Raw genomic sequence first — 16,264 nt, forward strand, 5'->3', positions numbered from 1 at the left:
GGATCCAGGTCCAATTCAATTTTACTGGATTCAAAAGGACAAAACGGTCATTTCAAGTAGCCATTAATTAGAGAAAGGGAAAGAACAAAAAAGAGGAAGAGAAAAACTGGTGATTACATAAAACGCCACGGTTAACTAACTATGGTTAAGGAGGCAGTTACCCTTCCCAGTTCTCACGAGATCAACCCCTCCCTGCCCTTCTTAACTACGGGTTAAGATTTATAACCCAACCCGAGATTTCCCTTTCTTAAAAGTCACAAATCCCGTTCTTGATAATGTTTTCTGAAAATCACGGGAAAATATCGTCACACGTAAAACTGTGCAAACTGTATATAAAAATAAAGGAAAATAAGAACGTTATAAAAGCTGTTCACGTCGTGTTAACGTTGCAATAAAAGCGCGATACACTTTTGAGTTTTGACAACGTATCATATTCCTAAAATATCGCGATAAAAACCGGATACTTTAGACCACCGACAAAGGTTAGGCTAACCACGAGACCGCTGTAAAAGCGCGGCGTTCACTCTCTGAGCTCACTCGGTCACAGGGAAGATCGGGATCTTCTTCTTCTTTGCGTTTCCTTCGGAGGAGAAGAGAAGAAGCCAGAGAGGATGTCAACGATTTCAGGTCGATTCCTTATTTTCTGCACCATTTCTTGCTTCTTCCTCTTCGGTGATGCCTCCGTTCACGAATACGTCCAGTCGGAATTGTTCCTGAAAGGCAATGCCTTCGTCCTCCACGGCGGCAGCGAGGGCCTCTATGCGTCTCTTCCCGACAAGAACGCGTCTGCGATCGCGAACGGCGAGTCGTATATCCGGTAATGCTTAGATCTATTGCATTTCCGTACTCTAAACCTGAGATCCCTTGATTTGAGCGGAAATTTTTACGAATGGATTTCTTTCCATTTTTAGATTGTTCGAATCGACTTGAATTTCTGCTGAAAATGTGATCGAGTGAGGTGCTTACTGTGTTCGAGAATTTGCTGTCAGTGTGGATTTCTAGGGCTTTTTTTTTCAGAAAGTTTTCTTTCTCTTTTTAGTTGGATCTTTTATCTTCTTCCTAATTGTAATTTATTTTAGTGTGAAAATTATTATGTGTATTATTTAGAGTATTGCATTTCTCTCGAGGTTGTTGAGTTAATTGTTTGGTGTTTATTTCATATTTCTGGATCTTCAAAGTTTTATGTATACCATGCGTTATTTGATTGGAAGAAAGGGGTGCTTAGCTAGAAAATGTAAGTGCTATTGGCAGTTAGGGTTTCTAGGCTCTAGAGTGGTTTGAAGATTCTCTTTTCTTCATTTACTTGGAGTCATTTCTAGACCTCTTGGGTCTTGACATCTTGTGTTTTGGTGATAGATTGCTTGGAAGAGGAATCTTCCTTGCCAGTTCTGTGCTACTACACAAAATGTCTGAATCTGTTGCAAATTGTTGAGGTTTAACAGTACAAATAATGTTCTATTCATTCTCATCTCTGGTTCTTTTTTTGATGGTCTGGTTCTCTCTCTTGGATGCTCTTCATGCTTGAAGTAAAGTATTCAGGGAACGGCTTTCTTTGCTGCAAAATACGTCATTATGAAAAATCGTCTTTGTTTAATTTGAGGGTGTGGAGTGGCTTAGTTGGTCCTCTTCTTTTCTGTCATGGTTTAAGAGTTTGTTTTTCTAGTGCTTATGTTTTCTCTAAATGGCGAGTGGCTTGAGAACTTAGAAAGGTTGTTGATTTTTTTTTTGTTAATAATAGATCTATTATAGTTGGTGATATCTGGAATTACTGGTTTTGTTTGTACTTCATATATGATTGTGCCATACTCCTCTAGTTGATTTTCTTTTCCGTATCTTTCTGTTAGCAGCCGTTAAGCATTGTTCCATTGCTGAAGCTATCCTTCAGATTCAGCTATCTTGAAGGATCTAGAACATGAGTTCTTTAAACAATGTACGCTGTACGCTTAGAAGCATTGAATGCCCCAGCTTGCCCTTCTCTTTTTTGAATTTAGTGATTCTATTAGATGGGAGTTATAAGAAAGGTGAATAATAAGTGCCTGGTCCAACTCTATTTAGTTGGTCAGCTAGATCCATCCAGGTCCAATGGGATGACAAGCCAGATCTAGTAAGGGGTTTCTAGCCTAGATAAGAATAAAAGAAACCATAGTTGGCAAACCTGTGAATCGACTCGGGAATCACCCGAGTCGACCTGGATCGAACCCCAACTGGGTCACCGATTCAGGACTGCCAATCCAAATGCCTCTGATGTGTTTTTTCTCATGCATTTTGTGATTTTAATGCATAATTCCCATAAAAGAATACTTGTTATAAAAATTATATGTTTTTAAATCATAAATATTAGCAATTATGTATAGTTGAATACTTATATAGCTTAGTCATTGATGTCGTGCTAAATTTAATGATTATACAATATGAATTTTGATTTTTTCCATATCTTAACACTAGAAGATGCATAGTCCTAACTCGTCCAAGTTACCGAGTCGACTCACAGACTCGCAAGTCAAGGGTTGGTCAATCTGACTCTGAGTCACGAGTTTGCCAACTATGAAAGAAACAACACCATTAAGGATCTGAATCAGATGAGGCTGGTCTGATATATGTAATCATTTAGAAAGTTTTGAATGCAACCTCCCACAGACATTAAGTGGCTATCTGAAGACCGCCTACCAGAAGACACATAGAGTGCTTGTCTGCTGATTAGTTTTCCATGTCCTAAATATTTAATTTCCTCACCCTTGGTTAATTCTATCTGGTGCCTAATACAGCTAGAGAAAATGACAAAAGTTGTTACTCAATGAGACATTTGATTTTCATTGATTTCTTGGCTACCATGGAGTGAAGTTATGATTTAGGTGTGTCTCCCATTTATTCTTGTGATCAGTATCCTATCCAAGGTTGACAGATTAGGAAGCGAAAGCGGAAAACAATACGGGAAGCGGAAGCGAGAAGCGATGTATTTTAAAATGTATAGGAAGCGGGAAGCGAGGAATATTAAAAAAGAAATATAAGAATTGAATGAGAATCAAAATTTTAACAAAATCTAAAAATGATGACTACCAATTTAGAGAAAACACATAAAAGTGAGTGAGAAGAGAGAGAAAACACATAAAGAAACATGAAAAGTTGAGTAGGAGAACATATAAGAAGAATAGATGAAGCATGTGGAAAGCATAGGAGATGCGTGGGGGAATCGAGGTTCTCATCAAGTTTCGGAAGCCTGGAGTATCGTGCTTCCGAAGCGAGTTTTCGGGAAGCGAGCTTCCCACCTATCTAAGAAGCTTCCGGTAACTCTGATCCTATCACCCATGAACTTACGACATTGACCAATTGATGCTAGTTGGGTCAGTTATATCTATTCTCGTGTAACTAAGCTGTTGTCCATAATGAACGTAGTTGCAATATGGATCAAGTGCTTTGCTTTTGAGCATTTTCGCTGCTCATTTCATTGTCTACTTTCCATACTCACTCCTGTCTTCGGAATCAGGTTTGAGAAGATCACATTCAGACGGACAAAAGACTCTGCTAAGCTCCATTCTAATACAGCTGGCAACACTGGGTTGGTCCAAGCTGTTGTCTTTGAGGTGGAAGATCGAGAAACAGTCGGTGGTTCTGCTTACGGTGGTCAAAGAGCTGTGTGCTGTACACGAGATCTTGGTAAGCTTGGTGCCTGTACACAAGGGGAGGTTATTTACCGCCCCTCTGTGAAAAATCCTGACTGGCCGAAAGTGTTCTCTATAAACTTTCAAGGAGACAATGTTTACACAACTATGGAATCAAGGACTATACAAATCACAAGCACTGGAATGTACAACCTATATTTCTTTCACTGTGATCCAAATCTCAGGGGACTTGTTGTAGATGGCAAGACTATATGGAAAAACCCCACTGGTTATCTTCCTGGAAGGATGGCTCCCCTTATGAATTTCTATGGGTTCATGTCCCTAGCATTTGTATTGCTCGGAATCATCTGGTTCTCTCAGTATGCCAGATTCTGGAGGGAAGTTCTGCAGCTCCAGAATTGCATAACCTTAGTCATCGGGTTGGGAATGTTTGAAATGGCACTATGGTATTTTGAGTATGCTGCTTTCAATAGAACCGGAGTCCGACCTTCAGGACTTACAATATGGGCAGTAACATTTGGCACTGTTAAAAGAACCGTTTCTCGTGTGATCATACTTGTGGTTTCTATGGGTTATGGGGTTGTCAGGCCAACCCTTGGAGGTCTCACATCAAAGGTGCTTCTGCTAGGAACCACATTTTTCTTGGCCTCGGAAGTTCTTGAATTGGTAGAGAATGTTGGTTCAGTGAGTGATTTCTCTGGGAAGGCAAGATTGTTTCTTGTCCTTCCAGTTGCCCTTCTTGATGCGTTCTTCATTCTCTGGATATTCAGTTCTCTCTCCAAGACACTTGAGAAGCTTCAGGTACGGTGGCAACATGTGAACCTATTTCCTTTTGTTGTCTATTTTCTTTTTCCTTTTTCAAATTTTTGCACTGCTAGGCCTATTTAAATTGATGAAAACTAAATCTGAAGTCATAATCCATTGGATTAAGCTGTTATTTTGGTTCAGGGCTTGTTGCTTAACTTTTACTCAATATTTGGGGCTGTTGGGACATCAAATCTTTGTATCAACCTGACTCATTCTGATCCGGACTGCACGTTTTTCTGGGATTTATATATCTTGGTAGTTGATACTGTAGTTAGTTTCCTAACTCGCCTTGAACTGAATAGTTGCTGCACTTTGTGTAACCTACTTTGATCATTGTACCTCTTGGAACTTAGCCTAAACTGAGTGCAGTTCAAATTTGCCAGAGGGTCTATGGTTCAAAAACATTATATAAAAGCGCAGTTGTCAATTTTTGTGTCTGGAACAAAGTAGCCAGGTTACTAACTGTCTTCTGGATGTGCTAGAGCAGACAAGAAGGATGACGGCAAAGTTGGACATCTACAGGAAATTCACCAATGCTCTGGCGGTTGCTGTGCTTGTGTCAGTTGGCTGGATTGGTTATGAGGTATCCAACATTGACCCATTTGATACTAATCATACATGATCTTCTATCACAACAGGAAATTTCCTGTTGTGTGTCGGGCTTTTATGTTTAGATTTGTGGAATTGGAATACAAAATCCCATTGAAATCCTTCCATAAAAAAGGGAAACACATCAGTTCCATCCAATTCCACAATTCCAAACACATTGGGGATTCTCAGAGTAGGATTATCGTGACTGTCATTGTCAGCCAACGGGTGACAGGTAACACTGTCATGAAGAAGCTACTGCTCCATTCCAAACAAGTTCTAGGCATTACTCGATGCATGCAATCGCAGTTACCGGAAGCTTCTAAGAACATCTGAAGCTAGTTTCATCATGCATCTAAAGCTTTGTAGGAAGCTATGTCACATGGGTGCGGGTGCGGGTGGCTCTTTCAAAAAACATGGGTGCGGGGTGCGGCAAAAATATAAATATATATATATATAAAGTCCAAAAGTTGGACATAAATGACCCTGGGTGTGTTGACTGCACCCAGGGTCAGGTTGACCGCATCGGGAGCGGGTGCGATGCGGGTGTGGCACCTAGTTGAAGAGTCCCTGTGACATAGGTAGGAAGTTTGCTTCCCCTCATATGAAATTGAATTTGTTGATGTTGGAAATGGGGCTTTCATTCTTGAAGAACATTTTTCCTTTTTGAAATTATTTCTTATTGTTAAATCTAGGTATTTTAAGTCAAAGGCTTAAAGTTATATTTAAGGAAAAACACAGATTTTATCATTTTTTTAATGTTGCATTTTTTAAAAACTCACTGCTAACTTCATTCTTCATGCATCCTTCTCATATCCAATTCTTACTTTAGTAACTATATTTGCAGCTCTACTTTAAGTCAACCGATATTTACAACCAACGGTGGCAGAGTGCCTGGACCATTCCTTCATTCTGGCAAGTGCTCTCTTTCTCGCTCCTCTGTGTCATCTGCGTGCTCTGGGCACCCTCTCAGAACTCAATGCGGTAAGTGTTACCACCTTAAAAAAAAGTTGCTGACGGTTCGTATCTTTGTTCCTGCTTAGTTTTAAGTTTGTTGAGGGTGTTGCTGCTATGTGCTTGAAATTGTCTCAGTTATGCATACTCTGAGGATGCGGGCGAGGACTTCGACAGGGACGACATGTCTCTGATTAAGCCGGTGCGTGCGCCTGGAAAAGATGAATGTGGTGTCGGATTTACAGAGATGAAACAATCTGATTCTTTGCCGCAGGATGGTGATCTCGAAGAGGATAAGAGGGAGTAGACACTATTTCTAGAACTGCTTAGTTTCAACGTTCAGCGTTAGCCATTCGGAGAAGCTCCGCTAAGAGGATGATGACTCTTTGGCCAAGCTGTTGGCTGAAGCTGCCTGTGATTTTTTTAACAGAAAAAAAAAGAAACAATATATGATTGTAGAGCTGTTCTTAAATTGTATCTCTTCATCGGAATGCCAAGTGTTTATTCTTCTTCATACGTTGTGAAATTCTTAATTTATTTGTTTTTCAAATACAATAGAAAGTCTAAAATATCACAAGCAATTCGAGAAAAGACCTCTTAACATGAAAATGTTCATGTTAATACAGCGATATCTTTTTAAGAAATACAGTTGTTATGCTTTTTATTTTTAAATAAACATTATTTAAAAATCTACAAGATTTTCTTGAGATTCTTCCAAGTAAATGACTTATTTTTAAATTCTTTCAAAAACAAAAATAGACGTCATGCAAAGTGCACCTATTCACATAAAGGTGAATAGTGATGATTAATTAAGCCTTTCTTAACCTTCTCATTTTCCTATTACCAAATGATGGAACTATTATTTGATACATATCAGTGCTCCTTGAGGCGCAAAAGGTGCTTCTCGCCTTGAGGCACGGCCCTCTGTGCCTCAAGGCGCAAAAAAAAAAAGATTTCTAAGTCATAATCAACAAGATTTTTGTAGGTTAATCTCATATATATATTTTTGTTATTTTAGTTATGTAATCAGTTTCTTAGTATATTTTAACTTTTGTTGGTTAATCTCATGTATTTTATGTAATCAGTTTTTATATGTTAAAGTAACTTACTTTTATATGTTAATCTCATATTTTTTAGAATAATCTCATATATTTTAACTTTTGTAGGTTAATCTCATATATTTTTCAGTTATGTAATCAATTTCTTAGTATATTTTAACTTTTGTTGGTTAATCTCATATATTTTCTAGTTATGTAATCAGTTTTTATACGTTAACGTATAAAAGTAACTTACTTTTATATGTTAATCTCATTTTTTTTATAATAATCTCATATATTTTAACTTTTGTAGGTTAATTTCATATATCTTTCAGTTATTTCAGTTATGTAATTAGTTTCTTAGTATATTTTAACTTTTGTTAGTTAATCTCATGTATTTTTGAGTTATGTAATCAGTTTTTAGTTACTTTTATATGTTAATTTCATATTTTTTAGTACTTATTTGAGATTTTTTATTTCTTATTAGTTGTTATTTCATCAATAAAGTATTTCTTTATTTATTTGTATTTTTAGATTTTTTTTATAATTTTTTTATAATTTTTTTATAATTTTTTTAAAGTTTAAAAAAAAATTGAAGGTTACGCTTTACACCTTGAGGCTTATGCCTCGCCTTGGTTTTTGGTGAAGCGTCTCTTAAGCCTCAACACTTTTCACAACACTGATACATATATATATATATATATATATATATATATATATATATATATATATGTATATATATATATATATATATATATTACTTATTTTAAATATCAAATAATGACGCCACGCTCAAATTCTATAAGTTAAGCTTAAAAAACATGTTATAATCAATGCTTTTCCAGCATTTCCAGTTTTGGAGAATTTAAAGATTTAGAAGCACAAAATGTGTACACAGTTGAAACAGCTAAGGCTCTGGAGACCATGTAGGCGATTTCATAATTGGGCATCCACCAGGAACTTTTGGAGAGTGGGCCACAAGGCTATCATACCCACATTTAGGCTTTGTAAACCAACATGGTTGCAGATGAGTCTTAGCTTCTGCCTTTCCCTCATCCATCTCAAAATTATTTTCATATGCCTTTTCCCTGTCAAGCCCTCAAACCTACTTCCTGAAATGGAAATAAAACAAGTAACATTTGATCATCAGCTACCATGACACTTGCAGAGAGAGAGAGAGAGAGAGAGAGAGATGCACAAGGCAGCAAATTAGATCGTTTTTGTGCTCCAAACCCAGTATAGGGTTCACCAAAGGAATTTTTTCTAAACGTTACTTTTTGATGCATAGAAAATGCAGGCAGAAATATTGACATTATAAGATTGTAAACAATTTGTTCAAAAAGGATTTATGTGAAACTGTTAGAAGCAATATAGGTGCTTGATGATAATAAAATCCACCTAGTATCTGTTTCACTTGAACATAAAATCAGCCTCCTTCCAATACACAGGGGACTACCATGCCAAATGATTTTCTGTCCCAATTCCCAGCTATTGAGTGCTATTGAAAGTATATGTAATATAAATTAGTATAAACTTGTGTAAAGTAAGTTTATAAAGTTATTATATAGATACTTGTTAAATATATATATATATATATATATAGTCTTGTCTAGAATACCCGATAGAGATATTTTAGTCTTTTAACATAAGTTGTTTCTAGAAACAACTAGTTTTTAGGTTAGACTTTTTTTTTGTAATTTTATTTTTCTTATTTTGTTGGATTGATGGTGGTGTAAGATCCCTTGTGGCTTTTGAATATGTTAACTCTAATGCCCCGGGTCTCTGGATTTGTTTCCACAATTGTTTTAAAAAAAAAATTTACTTTTCAACGGGGATGAGTTGAGGTCGTTACAGTGCAGAGAAAGAGAAGGCATCTAGCAGTGTTTCTCAGCTACCCATGAGGGTTGTGCTCGACTCCTTTAACAGTGCTTGCCTTAGGGGTGGGGAAATGAAGGCATCCGATGGAGGTGGAAAACAAGAGGGAGAGAGAGAGGGAGAGGCAAACTCTTAGATCCTCTAATTATAATGTATAAGAAGAATCTTTTAAGGCTTGAAAATCAACTATTCAAAATTTTTGTAAATATTCAAGCATACAAAATCACATTTCTTGATCTGATTACATTGATCCAATAGTTGATTTCAACATATTTTGTTGATATACATATTCTATATATATATATATATATATATATATATATATATATATATATATATATATAGAGAGAGAGAGAGAGAGAGAGAGCAACCTATTCAAGGTTAATGCTAAGTTGGATTGGGCTTGCTTTACACTTTTCAGCATATTAGTTAGGCACCTAGCATGCACATAATTCTCATTAGTGTGCAAGTGCAATTCTATGTACAAAAATGACTTTATTGTATAACAAAATGATATGTTTTCTAAAAGACCCTATAATTTTTGAAATCCTTTCGATGTCCAAAACCACAAGCATTCAAATGTAAAAGGACCATTTTAACCTTTTCATATGCAAAATTTCTCTAGATATACGAGGAACTATATATATATATATATGAGAAAATATGTATATATATGAGAAAATTTGCATATTTTATGTGAAATAGTCTTAGTTCTCATATTTGTATCTCAGTTATCCGATACTAAAAACCTATATTTTTACAATCGTTAGAAATCTGAGACACATGCTTATAACTTTATTAAGTCAGGATCGAAAACCTCTCTAAGATTCTCATTTTTTAATTCTAAGACTGAAACAAAAACATGCTCTACCGACAAGAACAACTGAACAGTTTATCTTTCAGAGGACGTTTCTTTCTAATCGCTCATTAGATCGAGCTGATCTTGGTGGCATTAGAAGGCTAACGCCCCCATTTGTCTGCCCTTTTTATATTTTTCCAGATTTTTGGTACAGATGGCTGAAAAATCATATACAATAATCAGGATAGGTATAATCATGCTTGTTCATTTCTTGTTTTAGGAACATTGTCGAGGTTGTATCTTAGTGTTTATTTATTATTTTCAATGAATTAGGTGTCGTTGAAAATGTATTTGTCTAATTTCTTTATTTTTTCTGTATTTTTTTAAAATCTTTTATTTTTGAGGTAAAAAATTAGTAGCAAAGTTTGTGATAGATCTTGAATGCAATACTTGGGCACATATTTGGGAGGAATTCACATATATGAAAGAAATTCACTCATGTGAAGGTTAGAATAGTCCTTTTACATCTAAATATTTGTCATTTTGGACATCAAGAAGATTTCAAAATTTGTAAGATATTTCAAGAAACACATCATTTGTGTCATACAATACAGTCATTTTTTTGTTCTATGTATAGAAAAGTCAATGAAAGTGAAATTTTTGCAACTATAAACCCCAGTACCTCTAAATTACATGTTTTTATTTCCCTTAAGAAAAAATCAAGTGCAATGTGATTGCATACTTTTAGTGTGCTGCTCCACCTGGCCAACACACTAAGTGTGCAATTACATTGCACCTAATCCTTCATGACTCCTTGCCCTTGTCAAGACTAACAAATACATAGAGGAACTAGGTTGGGTAAGCCTTAGAAAGCTAGGTTTTTAAAGCATTGTTACATACCCTTTCTTTCTCCAAGTCCAACCAGCTAGATTTGCCACAGCCAAGACCTGCCTAGCTGGGATTGTGCAGAGGGTGTTTTCTTTTCTCTCAGGACTCTTAGAGAAACCTGTCCAACCTGTGACTTTGGTGGGATGCCCTCCTACAATCCTCTCTAAGGTGAGAACTGCATATATTTTAATCCTTTTGTTCTCTTATAAATCTATAAATAGATATACGCTACTTAATTTATTATTAATGAAGTATATTCAAAGATTTTTCTAAACTTCATTCTTAGTTCACTTCTTGATTCACTGAAGAAATGTATTCCTCTTCTTCTACGTCTGTCATCAATCCGAAAGAAACGCCTTTTTTCTCTCCCTTGACGTTGACCCTCCATCTACCACACGCATCCCACAGGAGAGACATCTCTCTCTCTCTCTCTCTCTCTCTCTCTCTCTCTCTCTCTCTCATCGTTGCATGCCCCTCTTTCACGCAATGCATGCCCATCTTTCGTGTCATGCTTCATTTTGCGTGCAGGATCCATAGAATCGTCCTCCGTGTGAGTTTGGATTCTAATAGGCATCCTAACAGATGACCATGCTCTCTAGCTGCCCACTTTGTGGTGTCTCTAAAATTGGCATTTCTCTCTTATACCTCCCCAGATCAACCACTCTCAATTTCAACTTGTGATGTGGTGTTTTCTCTGGTATAAAGCATTAAATACCCAATTGGCATGCCAAAAGTTGTAAGGTGATTAAATGACAAAAAACAAGCCCTTAAACCACAAAGGCACGCAACAAGTAACCATGATTTGCTCTTCTTGATACAACAATGGAAACATGGAAAGTGCATCTGTGCAATATCCAATATCAATACACAATTCGATACTGGGCCTTGTATTTTTCATTATGAAGAATTTCAAAACTTCTCTTATTTTTTTAAAACCCTTTTCTTTTTCTTTTCTTTTCTTTTCCTTTCTTTTCTTTTTCTTTTTTTTTTTTTGGAGGGGGGGGTGTTGGTTTGAATTTTTAATTTTTTTGACTAATGAAAGTACAAAAGAAATATTTTTGGGATTTTTTCATTTTTTTAGAATTTTGAAAAAATTTCAATTTTCTTTTGGAATTTTGATTTTTTTTAACTTTTAATATTTTTTATTATTTTTTTGGTTTTTTGGGGTTAGGCTATTTACATATTTACATCGCTTTCCCCAATTAGGGAAAGGGGGTCAAGTAATGGCCTTGATGGATCCTCCTAGATCAAAAGGAAAAGTCGATTAATCAAGGAGTATCTGTTAAACAGAAAATCACCATGCAAGCAATATTTATCAAGGAAACAATATTCACCATCAGATATACAGAATTCATGAAGTAAAATTTACTAGGTTTCCCCATTTTTTATCCCAAAGAAGAGAAAGTAATTTCATTGCCCGCCTTAAGTGCTCAGACCCTCTGGCTTAAGGATTTTGTATTCTCTTTTCTCCTAGGAGTTTTTCAATTTCCTAAATTCTTTTCCTTTCTTCATATACTTCGTTTTGTCTTGGGTTTGCTTGAGGCATTTCTTCTTCCTTCTTTTGCATACCAGAATTGGCATCTTGAACTTATTTTTTGCAACTGACTTGATAATTCTGAGGCACTTTGCCCCTAACTTGGGAGGTGCTTTGATGCAACATGGTGATGATTCCACTGAGCTTAGATTTTCTATTTCACCTTCCTTTTCAAAGGTCTCAAGATTCTCAAGATTACTTATTTTTTCTGTCACTGCCACTTGCAAGTCTCCTTCCTCACTTGTTTTGGATTTTTGCCCAATTGAGATCCTCTCTTCTTCCCTGCCCCTAGCATACCCTTGATCTTCCTATGTATCCTGACTTTTTAAAATCTGGATTTTTCCAATTCAGTAACCTCTTGGTTTGAACTCATTAAAGATTCTTCAAGTTCTGGACCCTCCTCTTGATCCTTATTTTCAAGAAACTTTGGTTCCTCCCAACAGTCTGCTTTTCCTAATTCTAGTGATTTTTCTTCACTGTATTCTGGTTTTTCTTTCTTACTGCATAGAGTAGACTTGGTATTGGGAGTACTTGAAAATATGGGTTGAGGGTTAGGTCCTTCTTGTGTGACTGGAGTTTGGGTCCTTTTTGGAACAAACTATTCTTGGTCACATTGGGTAGCAGGCAGTTTTATAGGAATTGTATTATGAGCAAAACTCTTATATTCGGGAATCGCGGTGACAGTGGCTTGGCTAAGGAAAATAAAAAGTTCCTGAGAAGCTTCTGACTGGATTAGGCTTAGAAAGACAAATGTTTCATAGGAAGCTTCGGTTTTCAAAGAAGGATTTTCATTGGAAAAGAGTTCATCAAACTCATTTTCCAAAGTGAAAGATTCATAGGAAATTTCTGAAATCAATGAGTTTGGAAGAGTGAAAGCCTCGTAGGTTGTTTTTTCACTCAGATCCAGAAGAATTGGAGGAATAAAATCAATTAAGTTAGATTGTTGATCCCTGCTAGGCGGAGGAGGAAAGGCGTGCAACTTCAAGAGCATATCTCACATCTCTTGTTTCTAATATTCAGATATGTCTTCGAATCCAACCTATTTTTCGGATAACCCTACTTTTGGTTTTCAAACTTTGGGGATCCACAACAGCTGACCGTTTTCAGAAATCAGAATTAGTTAAGATGTATTAAGTAATATGAATATTTTTAGGCTAATTAATTGCTGATTTAATATGATTAGTTTTACTAAAATTCGTTACCACCTCCTCTCTTATTAAGACAAGAGACGTTTTTTTCAAAAAAAAAAAAACAAATGTTGTGTGTGTGTGTCCGTGCCCGCAGGGCTTGCAGAGCCCAAGGCCTATGGAAAATATGGAAGTAAGAAAACATGGTTCTCAACAAAAAACCAACTTTGTTGACCATATTTCTTTATGAAACATATGGCTATGAAAAAATCTTGACTATTCAAGATGATGGGCATTGAAGCAAGCTGAATGTGCACTGGCACATGTAATCAACCATATGTGCTTATATATGCTCGAGTGTCACTTGAGCCAATGCCTACCATGTTGAATCAGGCAAGTGAAATGAAAAACCTTACAGCTTTCCAATAGTCACAAATCTGCTGTAGAATATTAGCTTACATATTACAATTTTCAAATAGTTACAAATCTGATGTAGAATATTAGCTTTACACAGCTGCCCCAAAAGATGCTTAACCATTGTGCGACTGAGAAAGCATTAGCATGACACTATATCCCCAACTTATGACACATTGTATGACTGACAAAGCACTAGCATGACACTATATCCCCAACTTATGCCACATATTGTGACTGAGAAAGCATTAGCATGACACTATTTCCCCAACTTATGCCACAATTGAGAAAAGGCAACCGGCAAGCAACATTGTGCAAATACCACCATAAGAGAGAGAGAGAGATAAGGTTGGCTTCAATCTGAACTGGGTTGCACCAATATCATCTTTTCAGTTCTTTTGTGCCATTTATTGCTTGAAATGGCGAAATGGACTGTTGGGTGCTCGTTAATTTTCTGTGCTTCTAAGAAACTTGCATTTTTGGTATGAAAACAACCACGAAAGCAACAGACAAGCATATATCCATGTCAAAAAAGCTAAAAGAGAGATTCTTACAGTGAGGTGGAAGCTGAGATTTGTGGAGGTGCATCGAAGAATCCCTGAGCGTTTCTTTGTAATATCCACCTTGTGGATGGGGTTGGAGATGAAGAAGAGCTGCCACCTCTGAAGCCCTCTTTGAACCCATTCTCTCTCTCTCTCTCTCTCAAGCATTTTACAGGCCATATTCAAATCCCCAATTTACTTGAAATTCCATGTCAAATACCAACTTGTCAATAATTTCAATCCATATTGAGGGTGCCAAATTGGGTCCCTAGGTTAACCTTATAAAACGGTGGGAAAGGTTTTGTAAAGTTTCTATTTTACTCCCACTGAGAAGACACGATTGCCCGTTTTGACAATGAGGGGAGAGGAGTAAAAGGTATTTTTTGTCATTTAAAAATATTTTTGGCGGGTCATGGACTCACGGTAGGACTTGTTTAAGGCTCTATTGTAGGGCTAGTAAACAAGCTGAATGAACGCAGCAGAGGGTGTTCAATCTTGACTTGCTTTAGTAGCCAGTTGAGCGAACTTGAGCTCATGGCAAGCTAAAGTTAAAAGAGCTGAGTTCCAGCTGGCTTGCTTTGGGAAAACTTATTTAATTAAAATTTGGCTTCTAAACTACTAAACCAAGCTCAAACCGATTCATTACAGAATAATTACAATGTTTTAATGTTGTAAGTAATAAGATTTTTACTTATTTCACTTGCAAGCTAAACACTTCAACCATACACTCTCTGACATAAAATATAAATATATAATATTTATTATTAGTTAACGAACTTATATGAGTGAAGCCAAGCCAAACACCCACTGTTCATGCTCAGATTGCTGAGCCTATTTAACGAGCTCTCTACGCGCAGAGTCACGAACAATTCAACTCATCAATTTCCCAGCCCTACTCTATGGACAATAAATTTGTATCCAACAAAAAACATAATCACACTATCAACACAATCAAACCTTTGCCACTGCAACAAGCTCCATGGTGGCCAAGGGGGTGCTCTCGAGGTTTTACATGGTCAAGCGAGCAGCCATGGCTCAGACAATCAAACCCGATGCTGATTCCTTTGTGTAACAAACATAAAAAAGACACAAAACGATGTTGCAAGATCCATGTAACAGTTTTCCGAAGTTCTGAACATTGAAACTTGGCTTTTAGCTCCTGCAAACTACGATGCTCATATAACTCGGGACAAGCTGTTAGCAACTCATGTTTAACCTGAGTCCATCTTCTTAAGTGAGGTCAGTTGGAATGGTTTCAAATTTTCATTATCATTCATGTCCGCATACTTTTCCTCCAACTAACTTCAGAATTGCTATCAAGCCATCTTAATGCTTGGGATTACTTTTGCTAGAATATCTTGTATAGGTCCCCTTGTACCCAGAACAGATGTTTACAGCTTCTTGTTCTGTTGGAACTGCTCACTGGCCGGCATTCACTCAGTAAGGGCCAGCCCAACCGAGAGCAAAATCTAGCTGATTAGGCCCGGCCTCTCTCAAAAGAGAAAAGGCGTCTTACTTAGCATCATAGAACAAGATTGGAAGGGGACTATCGAATCAGAGGCATGCATAAGGCAGCAATGCTGGCCTACCATTGTTTGAATCAGAACCCGATGGGCATGGCCGTCAATGAGGGATATTGTTGACTCTTTAGAACCCCACCAGGTGACGGTGGAAATCCAAAGTGCTCCTTCTAAAGGAATTGAAGTGACGGTCCAAGAGGCTGGCCAAGATGTTTGCTGATATCTCAATACCAAGTTAAGAACTTTAACATGCAATGTTGGTCTTACAGTGGAAGTGTTCAACTCTTCATCCTCCTTTGATGCTAACACACGCATGCTTATGTTTGTAACACTATGAGGTATATTTTTTACGCCTTATTAAATGCTGAATTCTTTTCATCTTTCTGTCTCAATTTTTATGTGTGCAGATGTGTGTGTGTGTGTGATTCACAAAAATATAATTGCAATCTTGACTCAAAGTGATATGCTTTTAGCGTGCAAGTGGATCATATACAGGCTGGATCATGGTAGACCCAAATCTATTGTGCAGCAAGTCCAAATCTGATTTGAATCTAAACTT

General features: G+C 36.8%; 1 protein-coding gene across 1 annotated transcript; it reads left to right on the top strand.

Moving 5' to 3' along the window:
• Positions 1-496: 496 nt before the first annotated feature.
• Positions 497-6,524, top strand: LOC149834249 (uncharacterized). Its single transcript, XM_090011291.1, has 5 exons — positions 497-817; positions 3,485-4,421; positions 4,915-5,010; positions 5,863-5,999; positions 6,108-6,524. Exons 1-5 carry the CDS (start codon positions 612-614, stop codon positions 6,274-6,276), a joined length of 1,545 nt encoding a protein of 514 aa, XP_089867417.1. The 5' UTR covers positions 497-611; the 3' UTR covers positions 6,277-6,524.
• Positions 6,525-16,264: the final 9,740 nt, after the last annotated feature.

This window comes from Nuphar pumila, chromosome 6 (genome assembly GCF_984573655.1).
Source record: "Nuphar pumila chromosome 6, dmNupPumi1.hap1.1, whole genome shotgun sequence".
NCBI lineage: Eukaryota > Viridiplantae > Streptophyta > Magnoliopsida > Nymphaeales > Nymphaeaceae > Nuphar > Nuphar pumila.